This window comes from Ursus arctos, chromosome X (genome assembly GCF_023065955.2).
Source record: "Ursus arctos isolate Adak ecotype North America chromosome X, UrsArc2.0, whole genome shotgun sequence".
In the NCBI taxonomy this organism is placed as follows: Eukaryota; Metazoa; Chordata; class Mammalia; order Carnivora; family Ursidae; genus Ursus; species Ursus arctos.
In genome coordinates this window covers 54,500,652-54,524,518 of record NC_079873.1, presented here as the reverse complement: position 1 = coordinate 54,524,518, position 23,867 = coordinate 54,500,652, and the positions used below count along the sequence as shown (strand labels likewise).

Below are 23,867 nucleotides of genomic sequence, written 5' to 3'. Positions count from 1 at the left end.
GAAGGGGAAAGGAAGTTGCTCCCTCAGAGGGAGGCTGGAAAGAGAGCAAGGAAAAAAATGCAGCCAAGTAATGGGAAGTGAGAGATGGCCTCCCACAACCGACTCCTCCCTGGTTCTCTCGCTCGTTTTGGAAACTTTCCTCTTAGGCTCCAGTGCTCCGCACCTGCCCCTTGAGGCTGGGCCTGAGGAGCGAGCCTGGAGCAGGCTGGGAAAGTCTTGCTTGGAGAGCCTCCGCCCTGGCGGGGTGGTGGGGAGATCGCAGGGAGGAGTCATGGGGCGAGAAACGGAAAGACTACATCTCCCAGGCCGCCACGCTTTCCAGCTGGAGTCCTAGGGCGCCGACTGCTCCCCAGTTTCCGTAGGGAAGCGCCAGGCTACCGCAGCTATTGTGCGTAGCAATATCGCCCTCCTCTTCCCTCTCGGGTGTCTATAGGGAGGAAGGCTACGTTTCAATTGCCGCCCGGGCTTAACCCCTCCCACGCCTAACAGGACAGCAGGCCGGCTCCCTTGGACCAGGAAGAACTCTTGGGAGCAAGAACATTTGGGTAACGCAATCCCAGGGTGCGAGGAAGACAGCTGAAGGAGGAGCCCGAGCGTTGGGGCTCGGCACAAAGGTTCGCTCTGGGGCGGGGCGGCAGCTCTGGCTTTAAGAAGGGGGAGGGGATAGTGCAGTAAGGGTTGCCCGCGGAGTTCGGCAAAGGAAATCTTCAGCTTGCTCGCGAACGAGGAGCGAGGAGAGGAGGCTTCCAGTCTCAGCGCCCACCCCAGCCTCCACCCTGGGCGGGCCGAAGTGGCACGTTTGCAATTGCTCAGGAAGGATCCCGGGGGTCTCCGGAGGCAGGCTGGGCTGCCTGTCAGGGGAGGCAATGCCTTGGGGGCATTCTGCTTGCTAGGCAGAACCCCTCCGGGGTCGGATTGCATTTGTTAGCTTTCCGTGTCACCTGAAGCAATTGCCGGCCGCCCGCTTCCGGTACAGACCAGCCAGCTCGACCCAGGAATCTCAACGGAACAGGTACCTGTGCTCGAAAAGGAGGGAGGCTGTGAGTTTCCCAGGTGGGTCCCGCACTCAGTTCCTCCCATCTATTCCCCCCTACTGTGCCGCTGATGCTCTCGGTCTTTGTGTCTTTCCTCTGTTCTTTCAATCCTCGCCAGCAGAACCATGGGGCATCCCCCGCTGGAGTTCAGCGACTGCTACCTGGACAGCCCCGATTTCCGTGAGAGGCTCAAGTGTTACGAGCAGGAGCTGGAGAGAACCAATAAGTTCATTAAGGACGTGATCAAAGATGGCAACGCGCTTATCAGCGCAATGAGAAGTAAGTGGAAGGCTTCGATGGATGAGCTGTTTCCCCGAGCCAGTGGCTCTGGCCACACCGCAGGGGACAGGGAGGATTCAGGGTGCTTCCCAAGCCAGTTCTCTGGGGCGAGTGGGTTTCCGAGCACTTCAGAAGTGGGGTCAATAGAAGTGGAAGGTGGTCAGTATAACTAGAACTTTAGTGGCCTTGACCTCTTAAGACTTGATCTGTAACTGTGCCAAGGACCCTCTTGCTCTACAACTAAACTTGCTTGGCAGGTTGTTGTTCTGATGGGACAGTTTGCCTGTACTGTTGGACATGTTTAGTACTCACGTCTTGGATAAGGAGACGTTCAAGCTGACCAGGCAACTGCTCTAGCACCTCCTGAAGAAGAGAGGTTTGAAGTCGGCAGCTTGAGTAATAGTCGTGTCCTGGCCTCTGGTTGCTGACGGATGAGTGTGGGGGCAGTACAAAAATTCCCTCTATCAACCTGTTTTCTAAGGAAAGCACCTTTGTCCCAGTAATTTTTTTTCCTTCAAGTTCCTGAGCTATGGTCAGAGTCAGTCTAAGCTCAGAATTATTGGATGGCCTCAAGTGCCACGGAGTTCTGCTTGGGGGTGAAACAAACACTGGCCTAGTACCTGGCACAAGGAGCCCAGCTCCCAGGGAGCATATTCAGGGCTAGGGTCAAGGGCCACTGGTCTGAAGGAACCTCACCTAGTAGCTTGGCTTTCCCAGTGGGCACAGCTGACACCTGGGGGACCCTACCCCCCTTCCCCACTGTGTGGAGTTTTTATTTCTGCTAGTTGGCAGAAGGCTTGGAGTAAGAGAAAGAATAATAAACAGTCCCAACAAGAGTGCAGGCAAGCCAGCCCTTTGTGCCAAAGTATATACCCAGAAGAATGGAGGATAGTGATTGGGTGGAGTGATAATTTTTTCTCTTCTTGGCTGAAAAATGATTGCAAAAAATAAAGTCACCGGTCAGAGTCACTGGTAAAGTTGTCCTGTCTGCTTATAACTTTGTTCTGAATGGGTTTATCCCCAAAAACCTGTGTTTAAGTCCAGCGTGGGGACCTTCTTAAGGCAGATGGAGCCAATGAAGAGCAGGGAGAAAGGCTTGGGTGTGCAGTGATAACTGCTACCAGGTGGTATTTTTGTGCAGCTCTTTTGGTTTGCTCCTGGGAGTCCGTGCTTTCACTGCCAGTGTTGTCTGCCCACTTTGGTCAGAATATATAAATTGTCCAAGTTCCTGCTGGTCATTTGATTGAATTTGATTATTTCATTTTTTGTCGTATTGTGGTACAAACAAGAGCACACTCTTAGCAGCACCTTAAAGTTGGGGTATTCGAAATGCTGATCCTTAGAGACGTATAGGCTAGGCTTTGGGGTGTGTTGCCCCTTAATAGAATTCATTGAGAGGTTAAAGATAGTCAGGTTATGTCACAGACGTAGTTAGAAAGATTGAGGGTTCATTGAAAGGAAAAGGGGAGAATGTTTGGATTTTTAAAATTTTTACTTATGATGACAAACTGCTCGGTGTAGTATCTACAGTCAAATGTAGCTGTTCATAAGCCCCAGGAAGGGAACGGTTTTGCGACGTGTATGGTAAGCTGAAAGTGTGCTAAAAGGTGACCAGCTACAGAGAGATTAAGATTTTTAAGAGACAATAAACAGTTCAATAATACATTCGAGGGAGGGCAGGTTTTTGTACGCTAGGGGCAAGTAGTCGTTCTTACTCTTTCCCTCTTCTCTGAGACCGGTAAGAGTCAACAGTTATACAGGCCTAAACTTTTGCAGATGGGTGGAAGATCCAAAGAATATTTTGGCCGGTGGGACTTCTTGATATTCAGGGTGGTTTTCTGTCTCTGAATATCCATAGAAAGCCAAAATAGGGCAGGGAGGAAATAAAACCCAGCAGCTAACCCACACTCCATTTCTTTCCTTTAAGTTGCATGATTCTAAAAACACGATTAGGCGGCGGCGAAGGCGGGATGTTTCCCACTGTCTTGACCACAGTAATGTTTATGCTCCCACTCTGCTTCCTCACACTGTGCTAGCTTTTTGAGAATGAGTGCGGAAGCAAAAAAAAGGTATGCTTTTGCTTTGTGTGGAGGAAACAGGAAAAGAGAATGCTGAAACTGGAGTTAGAAGACCTGGCTTCACCATCTTGGGATAAGATGGCACAGATTGCTGACTTCATCTGTTAAACGGGGGTGATTACACCCACCTCACAGGGTTGCTGTGAGACTCAAAGGAGTTAATGGATTATCCATTTGTAAATGGAAACAGCTAAGCATAGAAAGTTGTTGATAATACGTCTTTAGGCTAATAATGTATCTGCTGGTGAGTGTGTGTTTTTCAGTAGGTTTCTGAAGGGAAATGAATAAGCAGTAGTTGGAAACATACTTTTTGCTGTCATCTTATTGGAAAATGTCACTCCCTACATTGGCATGTCTCAGCAATTAATTTTGTATTCATGTGTGGGGATTCATTTTGGCATTTGGAGCCTGGCATTCAAGTCAGAAAGAATGATTGACACCTTTCCATTTAACTTACTAAATGGCCTAGCAAATCAAATGGCTAGTGTTTCTAGGAACCAATGAAACTCGGTGCGTTGCACTGCAAAGACTAGCTGCAGTTTTTGTTAAAGTTGTTAGCCTAGGTGGAACTGGATTTCTTCATTTATCCTGCTTGTGTCTGATTTTGTACAGAACTCCAGATAAGGTGTAAGTCACAACTTTGTGTGATGATTTATTCATTAAACATAGGCCCCTTTTGGATATTTAGATTTACTTACATCTGTGCTCAGAGGTAATTGGTGTTATGAACAATACTCAACATGTCCCCCTTGGTGAAGTGGTTGATTATCCCCCTTTAAATGTGATCTATTTATAATCGTTGGAGTACAAGCTGATGATTATAACTTAAACTAGTGGAAAATAAAAACACCATGACTCTGGAAGGTGAACACATTGCCCGCTTTTCTGTTTGTCTGTTGTTTTTATGTTGGCAGTTTTGGTCCCTGGTGTTGTTTGAATATTTTCTAAGCACTCAGGCTAGGAATTATTCAGAACAAGTGATGTGGCTCCTGCTTATATCACAAGGCAACGTGAAACACCTAATAAATGTTACATATAGTTCAGCGAACACATACCATTCATTCAGTAAATACTTGTGCACGTACTGTATTCAAGCCACTGTGCTCAGTGCTGTCACAGATGTGGCAGTCTTAGTCATACATGGATCCTGTCCTCAGAGAGTTCCTAGACTAGTAGGAGAGAAAAGACATGGGCAGAGATCACTATCATGTAAGGCAGTAGATGTGGATCAGAGCCATAAGAATGGAACAGGTGGTTATCGTGGCACATGACACTAGTAGGAGAGCTCATTTCTTGGTGGGAGGACAAGGAAAAGCAAAGGAGGAAGTAGCTTTGGAATTCGACGGAATTCATACTTATTGCTTGTTTAACCAGGCATTAACATATTAATACAGCCTTATGAGGTAAGGATTATTGTTCCCATTGTATAGATGGGAAAACTGAAGTTCAGAGGTGTTAAGTAACTGTTGCACTGTATTCAGGACGAGGCACTTCTTGTAGTAGGAATGACACAGAGGATGTGAAGGGACAGCAGATAATTCAAGTCATCTGCATTGGACAGGTCACAGGAAGGGAGTTTTGGGAGATGAGGTTGGAATGGAAGGTTGAGGCCTTAATTGTGCAGGGACCTGTTAAGTACTTCAGATTTTTCTTTATAGATAGAGGGAGTATTAAAAATGTTTTTGGTGGGAGAGAGGCACGGTTTGAGCTGTGCTTCAGGAAGATTCATCTGAGAGTGATGTGTGAGGTGTGAGCAATCCCACACAAACATTTGTGACTTTTCAGAAGTTATTTGGCAGCTTTAAATTCCGTTTTTAAAAGATTTATTTATTTGGTGGGGGGCAGAGGAGAGAGAGACTTAGGCAGACTCCATGCTGAGCATGAGCCCAACACGGGGCTCAATCTCATGACCCTGAGATCACAACCTAAGCCGAAACCAAGAGTTCGACACTTAACTGACTGCACCACCCAGGTGCCCCTAAATTCTCTTTGATATAGCTCAGGGGTCAGCAGCAGACCTCTTCCGTAAAGGGCCATGTTTTAGGCTTTGCAGGGCATACGGTCTCTGTGTCAATTACTTAACTGCCATTGTTGCGAAAAAGCGACCGTGGATAATATGTACATGGAATGAAAGTGGTTGTGTTCTCATACAACTTTATTGACACTGAAATATGAATTTCACTTAATTTTCATATGTCACAAAGTATTCTTATTTTGAATTTTTCAACTGTTTAAAAATATAAAAGCCATTCTCACCTCAGCTAGGGGAGGGAGGCATACAAAAATAGGTGGCAGGTTGGGTTTGTTTCACTAGTAGTAGTTGGCAGAACTCTGATATAACTAGTTAATGTAAAAAAAAAACCCTAAATGGATTTTTATTGGTAAGGCAATGAAAGTAGCTAATGGTAGACTATAATGCCGTATTTCACATTTCTATTAACTAGGTTTACTTTGGTGTGCTGTTAATTATACCTGATCTGGATTCAGGGATCACAGGCTCAAATGCTGTCAGAGGCCAAGGAGAATAGAGAAAAGTATAAAGCTGTTGGAAATGGATTAATAGGGCTCGAGTGGTTGGGGTAAAATACAGTAGCCTCACTCCATTCAAATGGCCTTTGCTTTCTTTCTTTTCTTTTTTTTTAAAGTGCTAACTAAATAAATTACATTCACAGCCTATATTTAATCCTGTTGCAACTCCTGAGCTATATGATCTAACTGTATTAGTCTAAGAGTCTTGGATGTTAATGGGCTGGGGAAATGAAAGGCAATAGTCTTCAGATAGAGATTTCTCTGGGGAAGCACTACTGGGCACTGTTTGCATAGGAGCAGAGGCAGAATGATAGTATAATGGGAAAAAACCCTAGACATGACGATTAGATAGCCGGGTATGGTTCTGTTACTAATGGGATCTGTGACCTTGGTAAGTCATTTTCCTGGGGCCCCAGGTTTGCAGCTTTATCATGTTTTTAAAGAATACAAAAGAGGGGTGCCTGTCTGGCTTAGTCAGTAGAGCATGCGGCTCTTGATCTCGGGGTCGTGAGTTTGAGCCCCATGTTGGGTGCAGAGATTACTTGCATAAATAAACTTAAAAACATTAAAAAATAAAAATATAAAAGGTGCATTCTGTACTAAAAATGTACATGAAGTTGATAAAGTAGAAATTGTATAATTTGTATAGCTTTTATAACCTAGTCTTAAATTCTTTAAAAATGCCACTTTCTTATATCCTACACTTTTAGAGACAGGAGTTTTAGATATTTACATTAAGTTGACCTTTTGGGGTATCTGTTCAGCTCTTACTTTGGCAACTGGGGCACCTGTCTGGTAAGTTCTTTCCTGGAAGGATGGGTTGATTCCGTCTGTGAGGCAAATTTGATCTTTAATATCCTCAATGGGGAGCCATTTCTATCTTGACACAGAGAGAATCTGGTTGCTAGTTCCAACTCTGTCACTAGCTTGCTGTTATGACATTGAATAAGTCTTTAGCTTTATGAACCCGAGTTTTCCCATTTGTAAAATTAGAGTTTTGGTCAGTAAGCCTTAGTGTTCCTCCTGGCTTTATAATTCTTTGTTTTCTGGGCTGCAACTGTCTTGCTTATAGTCAAGGAGCCGAAATTGATTCTGTTATAAACTTTAGAGCCAATTCACCTTTACTCTGGAAGAGTAGGCAAGGGGAAAATCAAACTGATTTGTCAAGCATAAGTAGATGACTTGAATTGTGCTCACTTATCTGATTATCTTCTTGATGAATGCTTCCTGAAACGTGTCAACCTGACGGCCTTTCATTCTGTCTTGAATAGCTCTGTAGTGAGAGAAACCAAAACGTTTAATTCCTTTTGGGTGGGTATGGTGTCATATACATATATGTATATGTCATATATAGCAGGGAGGAGTTGGTGATGTAATATACATTCTCAGCAGATATCCTGTCATTATCTTGGTGATATTTAATTAGTGCCTTAGAACACATGGCGTTATTTTAGATATTCTCCAAAGTCAGATCAATGTAATAAGTATGTCATATGGTACTGTTATTAGTCGGTGTTAACCAGTGTCAAATGGAATTTGGTGGAGGCATTATTGCCCTGTTCATTGAAGCCCCTTAGAAAACCAGATTCCAAAGTCTAAAGTAGTTGGACTAGTAGTGCTGTAGGGACTTGGGAGGAAAAGTGAACCAAGCCAGCCTTTCAGTGTGACCATTTATAAGAAGTTTTTTGTTGGGGGGGAATGGGGTATGTTGTGGGGATGATGTAGGGAATGTCATGGCTTGACCTGCTTGTTAAGAAAAGGTTTTCAATCAAAGTTAATAGTGATAAAGGAAAGTTACTTTTCAGCTTAATTGTTATAGCCTCACTTGTTAAAGCATAGCCACAGACTTGTTTATTCTGGCATCTGTTTCTCTGATCATTTACTATAGGAATTTTCTAAAGCCCATTAAGATCTAGAAGGAAATACTGTTTTCCAGGGGAGTACCCTGGAAATCTTGAGCTCATTTTTTTGCTAGTGGGGTAGAGAGCCCTCATGATGCTTTATTGGGCTTGCATCAAGTGCTAAAGCCTTGCACAATGGAAAGGCATTTCAATTTAATTCAACACGGATTTGCCAAGCACTTATATGTGTCAGGTACTATCCTGGAAATTGGGGTTATAACAGTGAATAAGGCTGCTATGGGCTCTCCCTCTTGGAGCATAAATAAAACATTTGGTTGCTCATTTAAATAATTACAATTGTGAGAAGAGCAATGAAGTTCAGGTTATGATGTGTATTCCAACACATGTTACAAGGAGTGGCTTTGTGGGGGAGAAAAGGCAGTTAGACCATGGGGATGTAATTGTCCATAAGAAAAAGAATGAACGGAAAAAGGAAGAGTTCCTAAGTCAAAACTACCCGTCTTACTATCCTTGGTAGTTAATGGTCCTGGCTAATAGTAGTTAACAGACGCTTCAAGTAGGTGGAGATTTTCTCAGAAACAGACAGTGTGTAGTACATCTCATGGGGTCTTTGGGGAAAATCTAAAGTACCTACTGTCTTCTTTTATAAGTATATTACATTTTTTTTGGATCAGTACCACATGAACATGGTACAAAATTCAAAAGGTACAAAAGGCTAAACCTTCTGCCTCTTCTTATGTCCCAGTTCTCCAGTTCTCCACCCTAGAGGCAACAACGGGTGGCTGTTTGTTTATCCTTTAAAAAGTCTTTACCCCATTGCTTCTTTTTAACTTCTGTTTCCTCAGAAGTGTGTTTCACTGTAGGCAAATTTCCAGCCACACTGGGGCAAGATTTCTTTAAAATTGTGTTTGGAGGGAATGGTAGATTAAATACTTCAGAAAACCAACACTGTAAAAGCAAAAAGGATCCTGGCAAAAATAGTCAAAATTAACTTTCAGAACTCTGGAAATTAACCAAAAGGTTTGCAACAATCTAAAGGGTGTTTATTGATGAAAAGATGTTGAACCTTTGTAGGAGTGGCTTTGGGCCACTCCTTTTCTCTGCCTCCTTTTCCCTTCTCCATAGCTTTGGGGTAACCTTGAAAACCAATAGCCTTATAACTACATTAGCTGTGGAAAACAGCCCTTTAGCATCTGAGGGGGAAGACTGGGTTTGTAGCTCCTTAAGAACTCACACGCCTGGAGTCTTGTCACTATTTAACCTGTCTCAAAGCTACCTAGAAATTCCCCATTTATAGGGCTTCTCCTTACTTCACCTGACTTAGGACTAGCTCTGTGAGAAAAGTTCTATCCCTAGGGTGTTTAACATTATAGTTGCCTGAGACTCCAATACCAGTAGGGCAAGCAAGAGCTTGGCCAAAAACATGAAAGGAAGAAATGGGGAATGAGATACCCACTGGGGGCTTTGGAAAGCTCTGACATATTCCTGGAGATCTAGAGGGCATGTGCATGTGCCTAGAAAAGATTTCAGAGGGCTCTAATTTCTACTCTATGGCTGAACTTGAGGCAGAGGTGTAAGCTACCTGGCTGAGTGTTGAGGGAATGTCCCAACATACACAAAGAGCCCCTTTGCAAAAGGTGGCAGTCTTAATGGTTCAAGACATTTAAGAAGGTCTCTGAAAAGTCACTAGCTGGCTACTAAGCTAATCAAGCAGAGATGTCAGTGGCAAGGAATGCAAACATTATAGAAATATCCAAGAAAGACACTAAACAAAGCAATAGCAACAACAATGATAACAAAACAACAATAGCAGCAAAACCTGGGGGTCGGGATCTGATTTCCAGAGGTACCACACTATATTGTTTAAAATGCCCAATTTTCAACAAAAAATGATCAGGCATGCCAAAAAATGTATGGCCTCTCTGCAGGAAGAAAAGTAGTCAGTAGAGACTGTCCCTGATGTGGCCTAAATGTTGGAATTTAGAAAAAAAAAATTTAAATCAGCTAATATAAACATAATCAAAGAAATAAAGGAAACCATGTCTAAAGATTTAAAGGACTGCATGAAAACAATGTATCAACAAAGAGACACTACAAAGAGGTAAAAATTATAAAGAAGAACAAGAGTAATTTTGGAGTTGAAAAGTAAAATAGCTGAAATGAAAAATTCACTAGAGAGGTTCAATAGCAGATTTGAGCTAGAAGAAGAAAGAATAATAGAACTTGAAGATAAGTCAATTGAGATTATCTAGTTTGAGCAAAAGAAAGAAAAAAAAAATGAAGAAAAATGAACAGAGCCCCAGAAACTGTAGGACACCATCAGGTATATAACATATTTATAATGGAAGTCTCAGGAGAAGATAGATTGAAAGGAGCAGAAAGAATATTTGAAAAAATAATGGCCCCAAACTTCCCAAATTTGATGAACAAATACTAATCTCCAGGTTCAAGAAGCTCAAAAAACTCCAATAGGAGAAACTCAAGGAAAGCCATTTCTAGATACATTAAAGTTAAGCAGATGAAAACCAAAGACAGAGAGACTCTTGAAAGAGGAGAAATATAACTCACTAGGTAAATGGGATCCTTAATAAGATTAAAAGATAACTTATCAAGAACCATGGAGACCAGGAAGCAGTGGGCTGACATTCAAAGTGCTGAAAGAAAAATAATGTCAACCAAGAATTCTGTATTCATGAAAACCATCCTTCCTCCTTCAAAAACAAGGGAGAAATTAAGACATTCTCAGGTAAACAAAACCAGAAACTGAGACTTTGTCACAGACCTGCCCTATAAGAAATACTAATGGAATCTTTCGGGATGAAATGAAAGAATGATGAATGGTAACTCAAATCTGTACAAAATATGAAGAGTACCAGTAAATGTACCTATATATGAAGATAGAAAAGACAATATAACTGTCTTTTGGTAACTCTTTTTTCCCTACCTGATTTAAATGACAGCTGCATAATGCAATATTTACAAAACTGTGTTGATGAGCTTATGATATACAAAGATGCAATACATATGACAATACAGCACAAAGCATGGGGGAGGAAGCAATTATATAGGTACCATGTTTCTGTATGCTTTCTAAATTAAGTTAAAATTAATCTGAACTAGAGTGTCTTAAATTAAGATGGTCAGCCACTAATAAAATAACTATATATAGTGAAAGAAACAAGGGAATTAAAATGGTACAGTAGGGGTGCCTGGGTGGCTCAGTCGGTAAGCATCTGCCTTCAGCTCAGGGCGTGATCTCAGAGTCCAGGGATCGAGCCCCACATCAGGCTCCTCTGCTGGGAGCCTGCTTCTTCCTCTCCCACTCCCCCTGCCTGTGTTCCCTCTCTCGCTGGCTGTCTCTCTCTGTCAAATAAATAAATAAAATCTTTAAAAAAATAATAAAATGGTGCAGTAGACAATACTTACTTAACACAGAAGAAGGTAGTAATGGAGGAATAGAAAAAACAAGATACGATATATAGAAAATAAACGGTAGACATAAATCCTGCCTATCTGTAATTATATTAGGAGTGAATGGAATACACCCTATAATAGAAAGGCAGGAATTAGCAAAATGGATAAATTGATTAAAATATATATTGTCTTTAAGAGACATATTTTGGATTCAAAGACACAAATGGTTGAGAATAAAAGGATGGAAAAATGTGCCAAGCGAACAGTAACCAAAGCAAATTGTGATGGCTGTACTAATATCAGACAGCGTAGATTTTTTAAAGAAGATTTTGTTTGTTTGTTTATTTATTTATTTATTTATTTATTTATTTATTTATGATTGAGAGAGAGAGAGAGAGAGAGCAAGCAGAGCAGAGGGAGATGCAGAGGGAGAGGGACAAGCAGATTCTGGGCTGAGTGTGGAGCTGGAAGGGGGGCCCAATCTTATGACCCTGAGATCATGACCTGAGCTAAAAGTAAAAGTCACATGCTTAACTGACTGAGCCACCCAGGTGCCCCCAGACAACATAGATTTTAAGAAAAAATATTTTTGACATACTAAGAAAAATATTTTATAATGGTAAACACAGTCCATATATCAGGAAGATATAAAATCATAAACATATGCACCTAACAACAGAGCCCCCCAATGCATGAAGCAAAAGTGGCAGAAATGAAGGGAGAAATAGATACTCTAAAAATAGAAGTTGGAGACTTCAATATTCCACTTTCAATAAGGGATAGATTAATTAGACAGAGATCAGCAAGGAAATAGAAGACTTGAACAATACTCTAAACCAACTAGACCTCTTACAGACATTTGTAGAACACTCTATATGACAACAGCAAATACACATTTTTCTCAAGTGCACATGGAACATTTTTCAGGATAGACCTTCTGCTAGGCCACAAACCATGCCTACATATATTTATTCACATGAAGTATATTCTCTAGCTACAGTGGAATGAAATTTTAAATCATAACAAAAGGATGTTTAGGCAGTTCACAAATATGTGGAAATTAAATATCATACTCCTAAGTGTCTCTTGGGTCAACAAAATCGTAAGGGCAATTAGAAAATACTTTGGAATGAATAAAAATGAAAACACAACATGCCAGAAATTATGGAATGCAGGAAAACCAGTGCTTAGAGGAAAATTTATAGATTTAAACACCTACATTAGAAAAGAAGAAAGATCTCAATTCAGTAACCTAAGCTTCCACGTTAAGATACTTTAGAAAAAGAACAAACTAATCCCAAAGAAAGTAGAAGGAAAGAAGTGATAAATGTAAAGTAAAATTAAATGAAATGAGGAATAGGAAAGCCATAGAGAAAATTAAAAAAAAATCAAAAGTTGGTTTTTAAAAAGACCAGCAACATTGTGAAATCATTAGATAGACTGACAAAGAGAAAAGATAGAAGATTTGAATTATTAAAAGCAGGAATGAAGGAGGGGACACTATCAATCTTACAAAATTAAAAAAAAAAGGAATACTATGAATAACTCTATGCCCGTAAATTATGTAACTTAGGTGAGATGCTCAAATTTCTAGGAAGACACAGACTACCAAAATTGACTCCACAATAAATGGAAAATCTGTATAGACTTACAACAAGTAAAGACACTGAATTAGTAATCAAAGTACTATCCACAAAGAAAAGCCCAGGCCTAGATGGTTTCACTGGTGAATTTTTCCAAACATTTAAATAAAAATTAACACCCATCCTTTGCAAACTCTTCCAAAAGAGAGAGAGAGAACATTTCTTAATATATTCTCTGAGGCCAATAGTAACCTGATAGCAAAACCAGACATCACAAGAAAATAAAACCATAGACCAAATTCCCTTAATAATACAGATGCAAATGTCCTCAACAAAATGCTAAGAAACCAAATCCAGCAACATATGAAAAGGATTATATACCATAACCAAGTGGAATTTATTTCAGGAATCCAGCATTAGTTTAACATCTGAAAATTAATCCCTGTAACAATGTAATACACCAGATAATTGGAATAAGAGAAAAAAACATATAATAGATACAGATATATTTTCTTAAAGATTTTTATTTATTTATTTATTAGAGAAAGCAAGAGAGGGAGAGCTAGCGAGCACGAACTGGGGGAGGGGCAGAGGGAGAGGGAGAAGCAGACTCCCCACTGAGCAGGGAGCCATGATGCGGAGATCCATCCCAGGACTCTGGGATCATGACCTGAGCTGACGGCAGACGCTTAACCGACTGAGCCACCCAGGCATCCCAATATGATACAGATATTTAAAAAACATTATATGTTAAAAACATTAAACAAACTAGGCATATCAGGTTAGTGGTTGTTTAGGGCTGGGTTAGGGGGTCGGGATGTATTATGACTGTTAATAGGCAAAGGATTTCTATAGGGGCTGTGAAAATTTTCTAAAATGAGATTGTGATGATAGTTGTACAACTCTGAGTATACTAAAACCCTCTTTTTTTATTTTTGATGCAATGTTCCATGATTCGTTGTTTGTGTATAACACCCAGTGCTCCATGCAATATGTGCCCTTCTTAATACCCATCACTGGCCTATCCAATCCCGCACCCCCCTCTGCTCTGAAGCCCTCAGTTTGTTTCCCAGAGTCCATTGTCTCTCGTGGTTCATTCCCCCTTCTGTTTACCCCCCCTTCATTCTTCCCTTCCTTCTCCTACCGATCTCTCTGCTATTTCCTATGTTCCATAAATGAGTGAAACCATATGATAATTGACTTTCTCTGCTTGACTTATTTCACTTAGCATAATCTCCTCCAGTCCCATCCATGTTGCTGCAAATATTGGGTAATCATCCTTCCTGATGGTTGAGTAATATTCCATTGTATATATGGACCACATCTTCTTTATCCATTCATCTGTTGAAGGGCATCTCAGCTCCTTTCACGATTTAGCTATTGTGGACAAAGCTGCTGTGAACATTGGGGTGCATATGGCCCTTCTCTTCACAACGTCTGTATCTTTGGGGTAAATACCCAGTAGTGCAATTGCTGGGTCATAGGGTAGCTTAATTTTTAACTTTTTGATGGACCTCCACACTGTTTTCCAAAGTGGCTGTACCAACTTGCATTCTCACCAATGGTGTAAGAGGGTTCCCCTTTCTCCACATCCTCGCCGACATTTGTTGTTTCTTGCCTTGTCCATTTTTGCCATTCTAACTGGCGTAAGGTGGTATATCAATGTGGTTTTGATTTGAATTTTGCTGATGGCTAATGATTTTGAACCTTGTTTTCATGTTTCTGTTAGCCATTTGTATGTCTTCATTGGAAAAATGTCCATATCTTTTGCCATTTTTTGATTTGATTATTTGTTTCTCGTGTATTGAGTTTGAGAAGTTCTTTATAGATCTTGGATACCAGTCTTTAATCTGTAATGTCATTTGCAAATATCTTCTCCCATTCTGTGGGTTGCCTCTTTGTTTTGATGACTGTTTCCTTTGCTGTGCAGAAACTTCTTATCTTGATGAAGTCTTCACAAGTTTATTTTTTCTTTTGTTTCTCTTGCCTTTGGAGATGTGTCATGAAGGAAGTTGCTGTGGCTAATGTTGAAGAGATTATAGCCTATGTTCTCCTCTATGATTTTGATGGATTCCTGTCTCACATCGAGGTCTTTCATCCATTTGGAGTTTATCTTTGCGTATGGTGTGAGAGAGTGGTCAAGTTTCATTCTTTTGCATGTAGCTGTCCAATTTTCCCAGCACCATTTATTGAAGAGACTGTCTTTTTTCCACTGGATGTTTTTTCCTGCTTTGTCAAAGATTAGTTCATCATAGAGCCGAGGGTCCATTTCTGGGCTCTCTATTGTGTTCCATTGGTCTATGTGTCTGTTTTTGTGCCAGTACCATGCTGTCTTTGGGATCACAGCTTTGTAGTACAGCTCGAAATCCGGCATTGTGATGCCCCCAGCTTTGTTTTTCCTTTTCAACAATTCCTTGGCGATTTGGGGCCTTTTCTGGTTCCACACAAATTTAAGGGCTGTTTGTTCCAGCTCTTTGAAAACTGTCATTGGTATTTTGATCGGGATAGCATTGAAAGTGTATATTGCTCTGGGTAGCATAGACATTTTAACTATGTTTATTCTTCTGATCCGTGAACATGGAATATTTTCCCATCTTTTTGTGTCTTCTTCAATGTCTTTCAACAGTGATTTGTAGTTTCTAGAATATAGATCCTTTACCTCTCTGGTTAAGTTAATTCCAAGATATCGTATGATTTTTGGAACTTTTATAAATGAAATCGGTTCCGTATTTTTTCTTTCTTCAGTCTCATTGTTCATGTATAGAAATGCAACTGATTTCTGAGAATTGATTTTGCATCCTGCCACATTACTGAATTGTTGTATGAGTACTAGTAATTTGGGAGTGAAGTCTTTTGGGTTTTCCATATACAGTATCATGTCATCTGTGAAGAGAGACAGTTTGACTTCTTCTTTGCCGATTTGAATACCTTTATCCGTTTTTGTTGTCTGATTGCTGTTGCAAGGACTTCTAGTACTATGTTGAATAATAGTGGCGAGAGTGGGCATCCTTGTCGAGTTCCTGATCTTAAGGGAAAGGCTTCCAGCTTTCTCCCATTGAGAGTGATATTCGGTGTAGGCTTCTCATAGATGGTTTTTATGAAATTGAGGAATGTACCCTCTATCCCTACACTCTGAAGGGTTTTAATCAGGAATGGATGCTCTATTTTGCCAAATGCTTTTTCTGCATCAGTTGAAAGGATCATATGGTTCTTGACTCTTTTCTTGTTGATGTGATCTACCATACTGATGGATTTGCAAATGTTGAACCCCCTTGTATCCCAGGGATGAATCCCACTTGGTCATGATGGATAATCCTTTTCATGTACTGTTGGATCCTATTAGCTAGGATCTTGTTGAGAATTTTGGTGTCCATATGCATCAGGGATATCGGTCTGTAATTCTCCTTTTTGATGGGGTCTTTGCCTGGTTTGGGGTCAAGGTAATACTGGCCTCATAGAATGAGTTTGGTAGTTTTCCTTCTGTTTCTGTTTTTTGAAACAGCTTCGGGAGAATAGGTATTATTTCTTTGTTGAATGTTTGGTAGAATTCCCTGGGGAATCCGTCGGGCCCTGGAATCTTGTTTGTCGGGATGTTTTTGATCACTGCTTCAATCTCTTCATAATTAATCGGTCTGTTTAAATAATCAATTTCTTCCTGTTTCAGACTTGGTAGTTTATAGGTTTCCCGGAAGGCATCCATTTCTTCCAGGTTGTTTAATTTATTGGCATATAGGTGTTGATATAATAGTTTCTAAGGATTGTTTGTATTTCTTAGGTGTTGGTCGTGATCTCTCCCCTTTCATTCATAATTTTATTGATTTGGGTCCTTTCTCTATTCTTTTGAATAAGTCTGGCAGTGACTTATCAATCTTATTTATTCTTTCAAAGAACCAGCTTCTAGTTTTGTTGATCTGCTCTACTGTGCCCCTGGTTTCTAATTCATTGATCTCTGCTCTAGTCTTGATCAACTGCTTTCTCGTGTTGGTTAGGCCTGTTCTTCTGTTTCAGCTCCAGCTTCTTGAGGTGAGAGTAGAAAAACTGCATTTTAGATTTTTCTATTCTTTTGAGTGAGGCTTGGATTTTCCCCTTCGGACTGCCTTTGCAGTGTCCCATAGGTTTTGGACTGATGTGTTTTTGTTTTTATTGGTTTCCATAAATTGCTTAAGTTCTTCTTTAATTCCCTGGTTTACCCAATCGTTCTTAAGCAGGGTGGTTCTTAGTTTCCATGTGTTTGAGTTTCTCCCGAATTTATCTTTGTGATGGAATTCCAGTTTCAAAGCATTGTGGTTTGAGAATATGAAGGGAACAATCTCAGTCTTTTGGTATCGGTTGAGACCTGTTTTATGACCCAGTATATGGTCTATTCTGGAGAAAGTTCCATGTGCATTCGAAAAGAATGAGTATTCTGTTGTTCTGGGGTGTAGTGTTCTGTATATATCTATGAGGTCGATCTGGTCCAGTATGTCATTCAAAGCTCTTGTTTCTTTGTTGATTTTTCTGCTTAGGTTATCTGTCTATTGCTGAGAGTGGAGTGTTGAGGTCCCCTACTATTAATGTATTATTATCTATATGTCTCTTTATTCTGGTTAAGAGTTGGCTTGTATATCTAACCGCTCCCCTGTTGGGAGCATAGATATTTATAATTGTCATATCCACTTGTTGGATACATCCTTTAAGAATAATATAGTGTCCTTCTATATCTCTAACTACAGTCTTTAGTTTAAAATCTAATCTGTCTGATATGAGAATTGCTACCCCAGCTTTCTTTTTTCTTTTGAGGTCCATTGGCATAAAATATGGTTTTCCATCCCTTCACTTTCAGTCTGGATGTATCTTTAGGTTCAAAATGAGTCTCTTGTAGACAGCAAATGGATGGGTCATGTCTTTTTATCCAGTCTACAACCCTGTGCCTTTTTATGGGAGCATTTCGGCCATTCACATTGAGAGTGATTATTGAGAGATATGATTTTAATGATGTCATGCTGCCTGTGAAGTCCTTGTTTCTATAGATTGTCTATGTAAATTTCTGTTCTGTTTCACTCTTGGGGTCTTTTTAGTTTTATAGAACCCCCCTTAATAGTTCTCATAGGCTGGCTTGGTGGTCACATATTTTTTCAGTTTCTGCTGGTCTTGGAAGGTCCTTGTCTGTCCATCAATTCTGAATGACAGCCTTGCTGGATAAAGGATCTTTGGCTGCATGTTCTTCTCACTTCGTGCTCTGAATATGCCTTGCCAACTTTTCCTGGCTTGCCAGGTCTCTCTAGACAGGTCTGACGTTATTCTGATGTTCCTCCCTCTGTAGGTGAGGGTTCTGTTCCCCCTGGCCGTTTTCAAGGTTGTATCCTTGAATCTAAGATTTGCGAATTGTACATGTGACATGGTGTTGGTCTGTTCTCATTGATCTTGGGAGGGGTCCTTTCTGCCTCTTGGACATGAATGCTTGCTTCCTTCACCAGATTAAGGAAGTTCTCAGTTATAATTTGTTCAGTTATCTCTTCTAGACCTCTCTCCTTCTCTACCCCCTCGGGGATGCTGATGATTCTGACATTGGAATGTTTCATTTAGTCAGTAATCTCCTGTAATCTACATTCTTGAGAATGAATTTTTTTGAGCTAAGTTCCCATTTTTTCCTTCTTTTCTGTCGTCTCATCTTCCAACTCACTAATTCGTTCTTCTGTCTCATTTACCGTGGCTGTCAGAGTATCCAGTTTAGACTGCATTTGATTCATAGCATTTTTAATTTCTGCCAGATTCGCTCTCATTTTCACCCTTAGAGAGTGTATGTTCTCATTAATATTTTTGTTAATATTTTTTTTCAAGCCTACACATCATCTTTACCATTGTTACTCTGAACTCCATTTCTGACAATTTGGTTATATCCATATCCATTAGTTTTGTGGCAGAGGCCACAGTCTCTGTTTCTCTTCTCTGTTGGGGATTCCTCCTCCTTGTCATTCTGATGAGGAGAGTTTGAGGGGATGTGCAGAGCCCAAAGTATTGACCAGGACCCAGGCAATGTGCACTTGTTTTACAGGGACCTTAGGGATGTGGGCTTCTTGATTTTTTAGCCTGCCTTCTGGGAGAGGGGCCTGCTGTGCTGATCCTCAGGCAACCCTGTTTGGGTAGAGTTGCCCTGTCCCCTGTGTGTGTGGGGGGGTGGGGAATGGGCACAATGCCAACCGATATTTCCGGGCTTTTGTTCTCTGGCGGCTTTCCCTGGCCGTTTTCTGTGACTCTTCTGAGAGTCAGAGCCACAGTGACTGTATCCTAGCCTCTGTCTCAGAACAGAGAGATCGCAGTCTACTCTCCACTGAGCTCTCCTGGCCACTTTAACTCTGTTTCTTTCGGTGCTGCTAAAAACCCCACAGCGTCCTGGGTTGAGCGCCCCATAACCACTCTCGCAGCCCTCGCTCAGGGCTGGCATGTCTCTGTCCTTTGTGCTTCTATCACTGCGAGCTGTCCCCGGTTCCCTCGCACGCTCCCGAGCTCCTGGTTTCAGTCTAGTTCGAGTGAGCGCTCTGGAGCTCCGGTTTTTAGTCTGGTCGCACGCTCATTCCCAGGCTCCCAGTCTCAGTCTGCTTTCTCGGCTGCTACTGGTCCGCGAGTCCGGCCTGCTCCCTAGAGCAGGTGGCTACTGCTTCCTGGCACCTGAGCAGGGCAGCTCCCTCCCCCTTCCATTTATCTTCCGATATCTGTGTGCGGATTCATGGCTCCCTGCTTGGTACCTCAATACTCAGCGCTGGAGATGTTCATTTGTAGAGATCCAGATGTATGTCCAGATGTATGTATGTCTCGGGCTGATTTCGCGGGTGTTCAGGATGATCTGGTAGATATCCAGCTAAATTCAGGGGATCATCTGAAAAAAGGTCCCCTACTCCTTCGCCATCTTTTTCTTCTCCCCCATACTAAAACCCTCTTAATTGTATGCTTTAATGAGTGAATTTTATGATATGTGAGTTATGTCTTAAAGCTATTTTTTTTCACATTGTGCATGGAGAAACAGAGGTGCTTCCTACATTTTCCTTTGGTTCTTATAGAATAACAGACCTGGAAGGTTGTTTAGAAAACTTTACATCTGCTCTGTTGAGTTTATGTCTAGGGAAAAGGAAGCCAAGAGAGAGAACTGACTCCTTCAGGGACCTAGAGCTGCCATCCAAATTGGGACCAGAATCAGATTTCCTATTTTCCATTCTAAGGTTCTTTCTGTACCATACTCTAAAGCAGGTATCTTGCATTAAAACTGCCTGGATATTTTTTATTGGAGCTGGGGTGCTTTTGTTTGAAATGACCCAGTTGGCAGTAAAGAACTGGACCAGTTGTAACTTTCCTTTCATTCCCTCCCCGTATCCCACCCTCATGGCTGGGATTAGGGGTTTCCCTGTTAAGCAGTCTAGCCTCAATTTAATTAGGATCTGGTTGTGTTTTCTGTCCTTTGTCATAGAAGAATGGCTATACATTCTGATGGTGTGACACCCGTCCTCTTTGTTTCCTTCCCCAAGAGCCTACATCAGCTGGTTAGGCAGTTCCAGAGGCCTCCCCTCTTCTCTGCTCATTTGTTGATGTCTTTTGGCAAATGCAGCTCTTTTCTTGTAGTGGATAGTGTATAATTGGGAAATGTGTGGCATTACTAAAGGGTGACAAAGTCCTCCCCCATATTATTTTTATCGTAAGGCAGTATGAAATTTCTCCCAAGTGGCAAGCAGTAGGCCCCACACTATAGTACCATATTAGGAGCTTCAAGGCAGTTCTTTGCAAAAGGTTTTCATTAAGGACTTCCCAGAAATAGGAGGGCCACATTTCAGCTTCCAGCTCTCTTTCCAGAGCCCGGCTGTCGTGGAAAAGCCTTTCCGTGTGATTGGAAAAATATGTATTATGCATGTGGCAGTTGACAGCTGGGAACTAATCCTGGATTCATCCATCCTGAATTCATTAGGTGGGGGGAGGGCGAGGAGTAGCAAGCCATCAAGTTGTTTTTAGCTGCCCCTTACAACTTTTGTCTAGAGCAGGAAAAAAAACAATGCAAAGGGAGTTGTAAAGAGAATGTCCTGGCCACCATTGTCACCATGCTGAATTTCTCTTTCTCTTAACATGGGAAATATTGATATTTCTCCATATTTGATTTGTCTGGAGAGATTTGTCTTCTAGAATCCACGCCCATGCCCGGTGCTTCAGTGTTTATGGGAATGATCATTCTGTCGTGGCACCAAATAGGAAAACAAACGATTATCAGTGTGCTAATTGGGTAACAGCTCAGCCAGGGAGTATATGGCTGCACTAGCAGAAAGGAAGGGGAGGGAAAGCTGGGGATTCTCGGCATTTTGTTTGCTTTTCCTTTGTGAAAAGCAGTTGCTTTTTAACTATTTCCTTTTCTTTTTGACTAATGGGCACTATCTTGCTGGAAATGGACTCATAGAGTTCCAAGGGCCCTTCAGAGAACATTTACTGCTTTCATATTTCAGACAAGGAAGCAAACTTGAGGGGATGTTCCTTGTCCAGGATCATGGAGCCAGTTTGTCAGAGTCAATACTGGAACTCAATAACCAGTCTGCCCTCCTGGGCTCTGTGCAATATCACTGTGCCTCACAAAACAGTCTCTACTCTTCACAGCCTCTTTGCTCAGCCTGTGATTTTTTTCAGAATCACCTTCGGATCATGGAAGGAAAGCCTTGTTTTCTCTTTACTGCCTCTTGCCAAGAATGCACCTCCAGTGTTGGCCTGAAGACAGCCATTCATTTCACAGACCTGTAGGAATAGAGTAGGGGAAGGAAGGTTCAGGCAGGCTGAAGTTACTGCTGTACTTTTTCTAGTTGGCTCTTTCCTAGCTTGATGAAACAGAAAATGTTATTATCTCCATTTTATAGAGGAGGAAACTAAGGCTTAGAGAGCTTATGTACTTTCCCACTGCTAGTCAGTAGTAGGGCTAAGCCTTAGATTTCCTGAGTGATCTTTCCACTGTTCCACATTGCTTTTATTCCCTATAATGATGAAAGAGAATATAAGTGATATTCAGAGGAACAGATAGCTTAGAAAGAACAGATATGAAGAAGAGATATGTCACCTTCTGTAGAGAAACAGAAGCAGCCACCAGTACGCGTGTACAGGGGAAGTGGCCCGTTTGAAAGCTGGAGAACAGCAGTACAGAAGTGCGTGGCTGGCAGAGCTGATAACCCAGAGCTTGTGGTAGAGTTTCTGGCATCATCAGCCATCTGTGTGCTATTCTGGGAAGGCTGCTGTGAAGAAGACAGTCCAGACCAGGGTAGAGGTCTTTAAAGGAGAATTCTCTGAAGCCATTGGAGGTGGTTACAAAGAACCGAAGAAGCTTCATATTGAGGATGGGTGAGGGGGTGGCCCTGGGCAACATTCATTACAGATTTGGGATGTAAAATGAAGCTTAAAATAGTAAAATAGTTAATAAGGAAGAAAGATAGGTGGCTATTTTAATAGGCCAGTTAGTTTTCTCTTCTAGAGGTTTCATAGGTGGTGCAGACATTATTTAGTCTAAGTTATGTGAATGTTGACTTTCAGGGCTAATACATATCTTGTTTGAAACCAGTTTCATCCTTAGATGGAGTTGTGTGTTTGCACTGATATCATACATAATAATACTTCATAAAAATAATGGAAGTACAATATCTTTCTTAGTATTTTTCAGTTTGCCTGTTTTATCTATGATTTCAATTTGATATTTACGGCAACCCTAAGAGCTAATCAGGCAGGGTATAATTAGTGTTCCTCTTTATACAGGTCAGGTGACCAAGGGCAAATAACGGTTTCCCAGTTTTACGATGAGGAAATTGAAATTCAGAGAAGTTAAGTGATTTGCTCAGAGTCGTTCAGCTAATGTGTGGCAAGTTGGGGTCTAAACCCAGATTTTCTGGCTCTCAAGGGTTTCAGATTTTATCCTGTATTTTATTGTATTCTCTGTAGAATGGGGTCAGTGGTTATGCCTTACAGCGTGAGTTTGGGAAGTCTGTGTCCCTGGGCTTTCTTGTATAGTCTCTTGCCATGGTAGGTACCTGATTCTCCCTGAGGTATGTCCCAGCTCTGGCCTGGCTTTGCCCTCAGCCCTCTTCTGCTCCTTGAGCCTGCCCTCGTAACACCATTTCCGTATGTATCTCACTGTTAAACCCTTACTATTCACTCTCCTCAGTGTTGCCCATTGCCAGCTGACATCTCCTACCTTCTGTATCCTAGGAAGCCCTCTTAGAAATCTTGCCTTACTGTGCCTTGTTTTTATGCCTAGCCACCTCTTTCTGCTCTGATGACTTACCTGCAGCCACCCTCCAAATTGTGATTTAAAGTCTTTGGGCCCGCCCTCAAGCCATATGTTAGGGAGCTCTCATTCAAAGGAGCTCATAAATATTAGGTGTGTCATGATGATATTTAGGATCACTCCTTTGCCTCTCTCTTACCCCTGTGCCTTTAATAAGCTTCTGCTTGCCTGGTAATATGAGAATAATTGGCATGTTTCCTGGGCAAAGCCCATTATATAGATTTCCTTTGCAGCAGAAAGTTTTGCCCTGGCCCATGTCTGGCATTATTACCAAAGCTGTTGCTGTTGTTTTGTCAGGTCTAACAAGTCCAGCAGGATCTGGCTGATTAAAGCATTGAACCAGTCACTGGGCAAGGAGGCACTTGCTTGACAAGTCTTTCTAGGGAGAATTCTTTTCTCTTAGTAGCAATCTCACCCTTGAGGAGTTAGTAGTCCTCTTTAGGACTGGCTTTCCCAAAGTGTGGCCCTTCAGGAGCTTCTGGGTGTTTGTGAAGGCTGCTGGACGATTGTGGCTTTGTTGTTTCTTATGGGATACTGTCTTGAGTTTCTGCATCAGGTAAGACTTAATAACATGATGTTTAATAAAAAAAATGTATCATTCCTTTGGCACATCAGAGAAGGTCACTCTGGTCTCTCTTTTGGATCAGCAAAGACTTTGGCTTTCTACTGATGACAAGTACAAGTAGGTGGAATGGATGCTCACAGGCGTCGTATACTTTGAAGTGGTTTGTAGGCTCTGACTTTAAGAATAAGTGAGGGAAACTTTCTAGCCTTGCGCCTTTGCTCTTTGCTCCTTCTCAGAGGTCCTGGGCTGA

The 23,867-nt window shown here is 41.5% G+C and overlaps 1 protein-coding gene across 5 annotated transcripts in view; it reads left to right on the top strand.

Moving 5' to 3' along the window:
* The first annotated feature begins 285 nt into the window (after positions 1 to 285).
* Positions 286 to 23,867, top strand: part of OPHN1 (oligophrenin 1) — a 517,756-nt gene continuing 494,174 nt past the window's right edge. The window contains exons 1-2 of one of the 5 annotated variants that reach the window (XM_048213332.2): positions 286 to 614; positions 1,153 to 1,313. In XM_048213332.2, coding sequence (XP_048069289.1) covers positions 1,160 to 1,313 — 154 coding nt within the window. In that variant the 5' untranslated portion in view covers positions 286 to 614; positions 1,153 to 1,159. Of the gene's footprint in view, positions 1,013 to 1,152; positions 1,314 to 23,867 lie in introns of all 5 variants that reach the window. The other 4 variants (XM_057312198.1, XM_048213330.2, XM_048213331.2 and 1 more) reach the window with 4 other exon arrangements.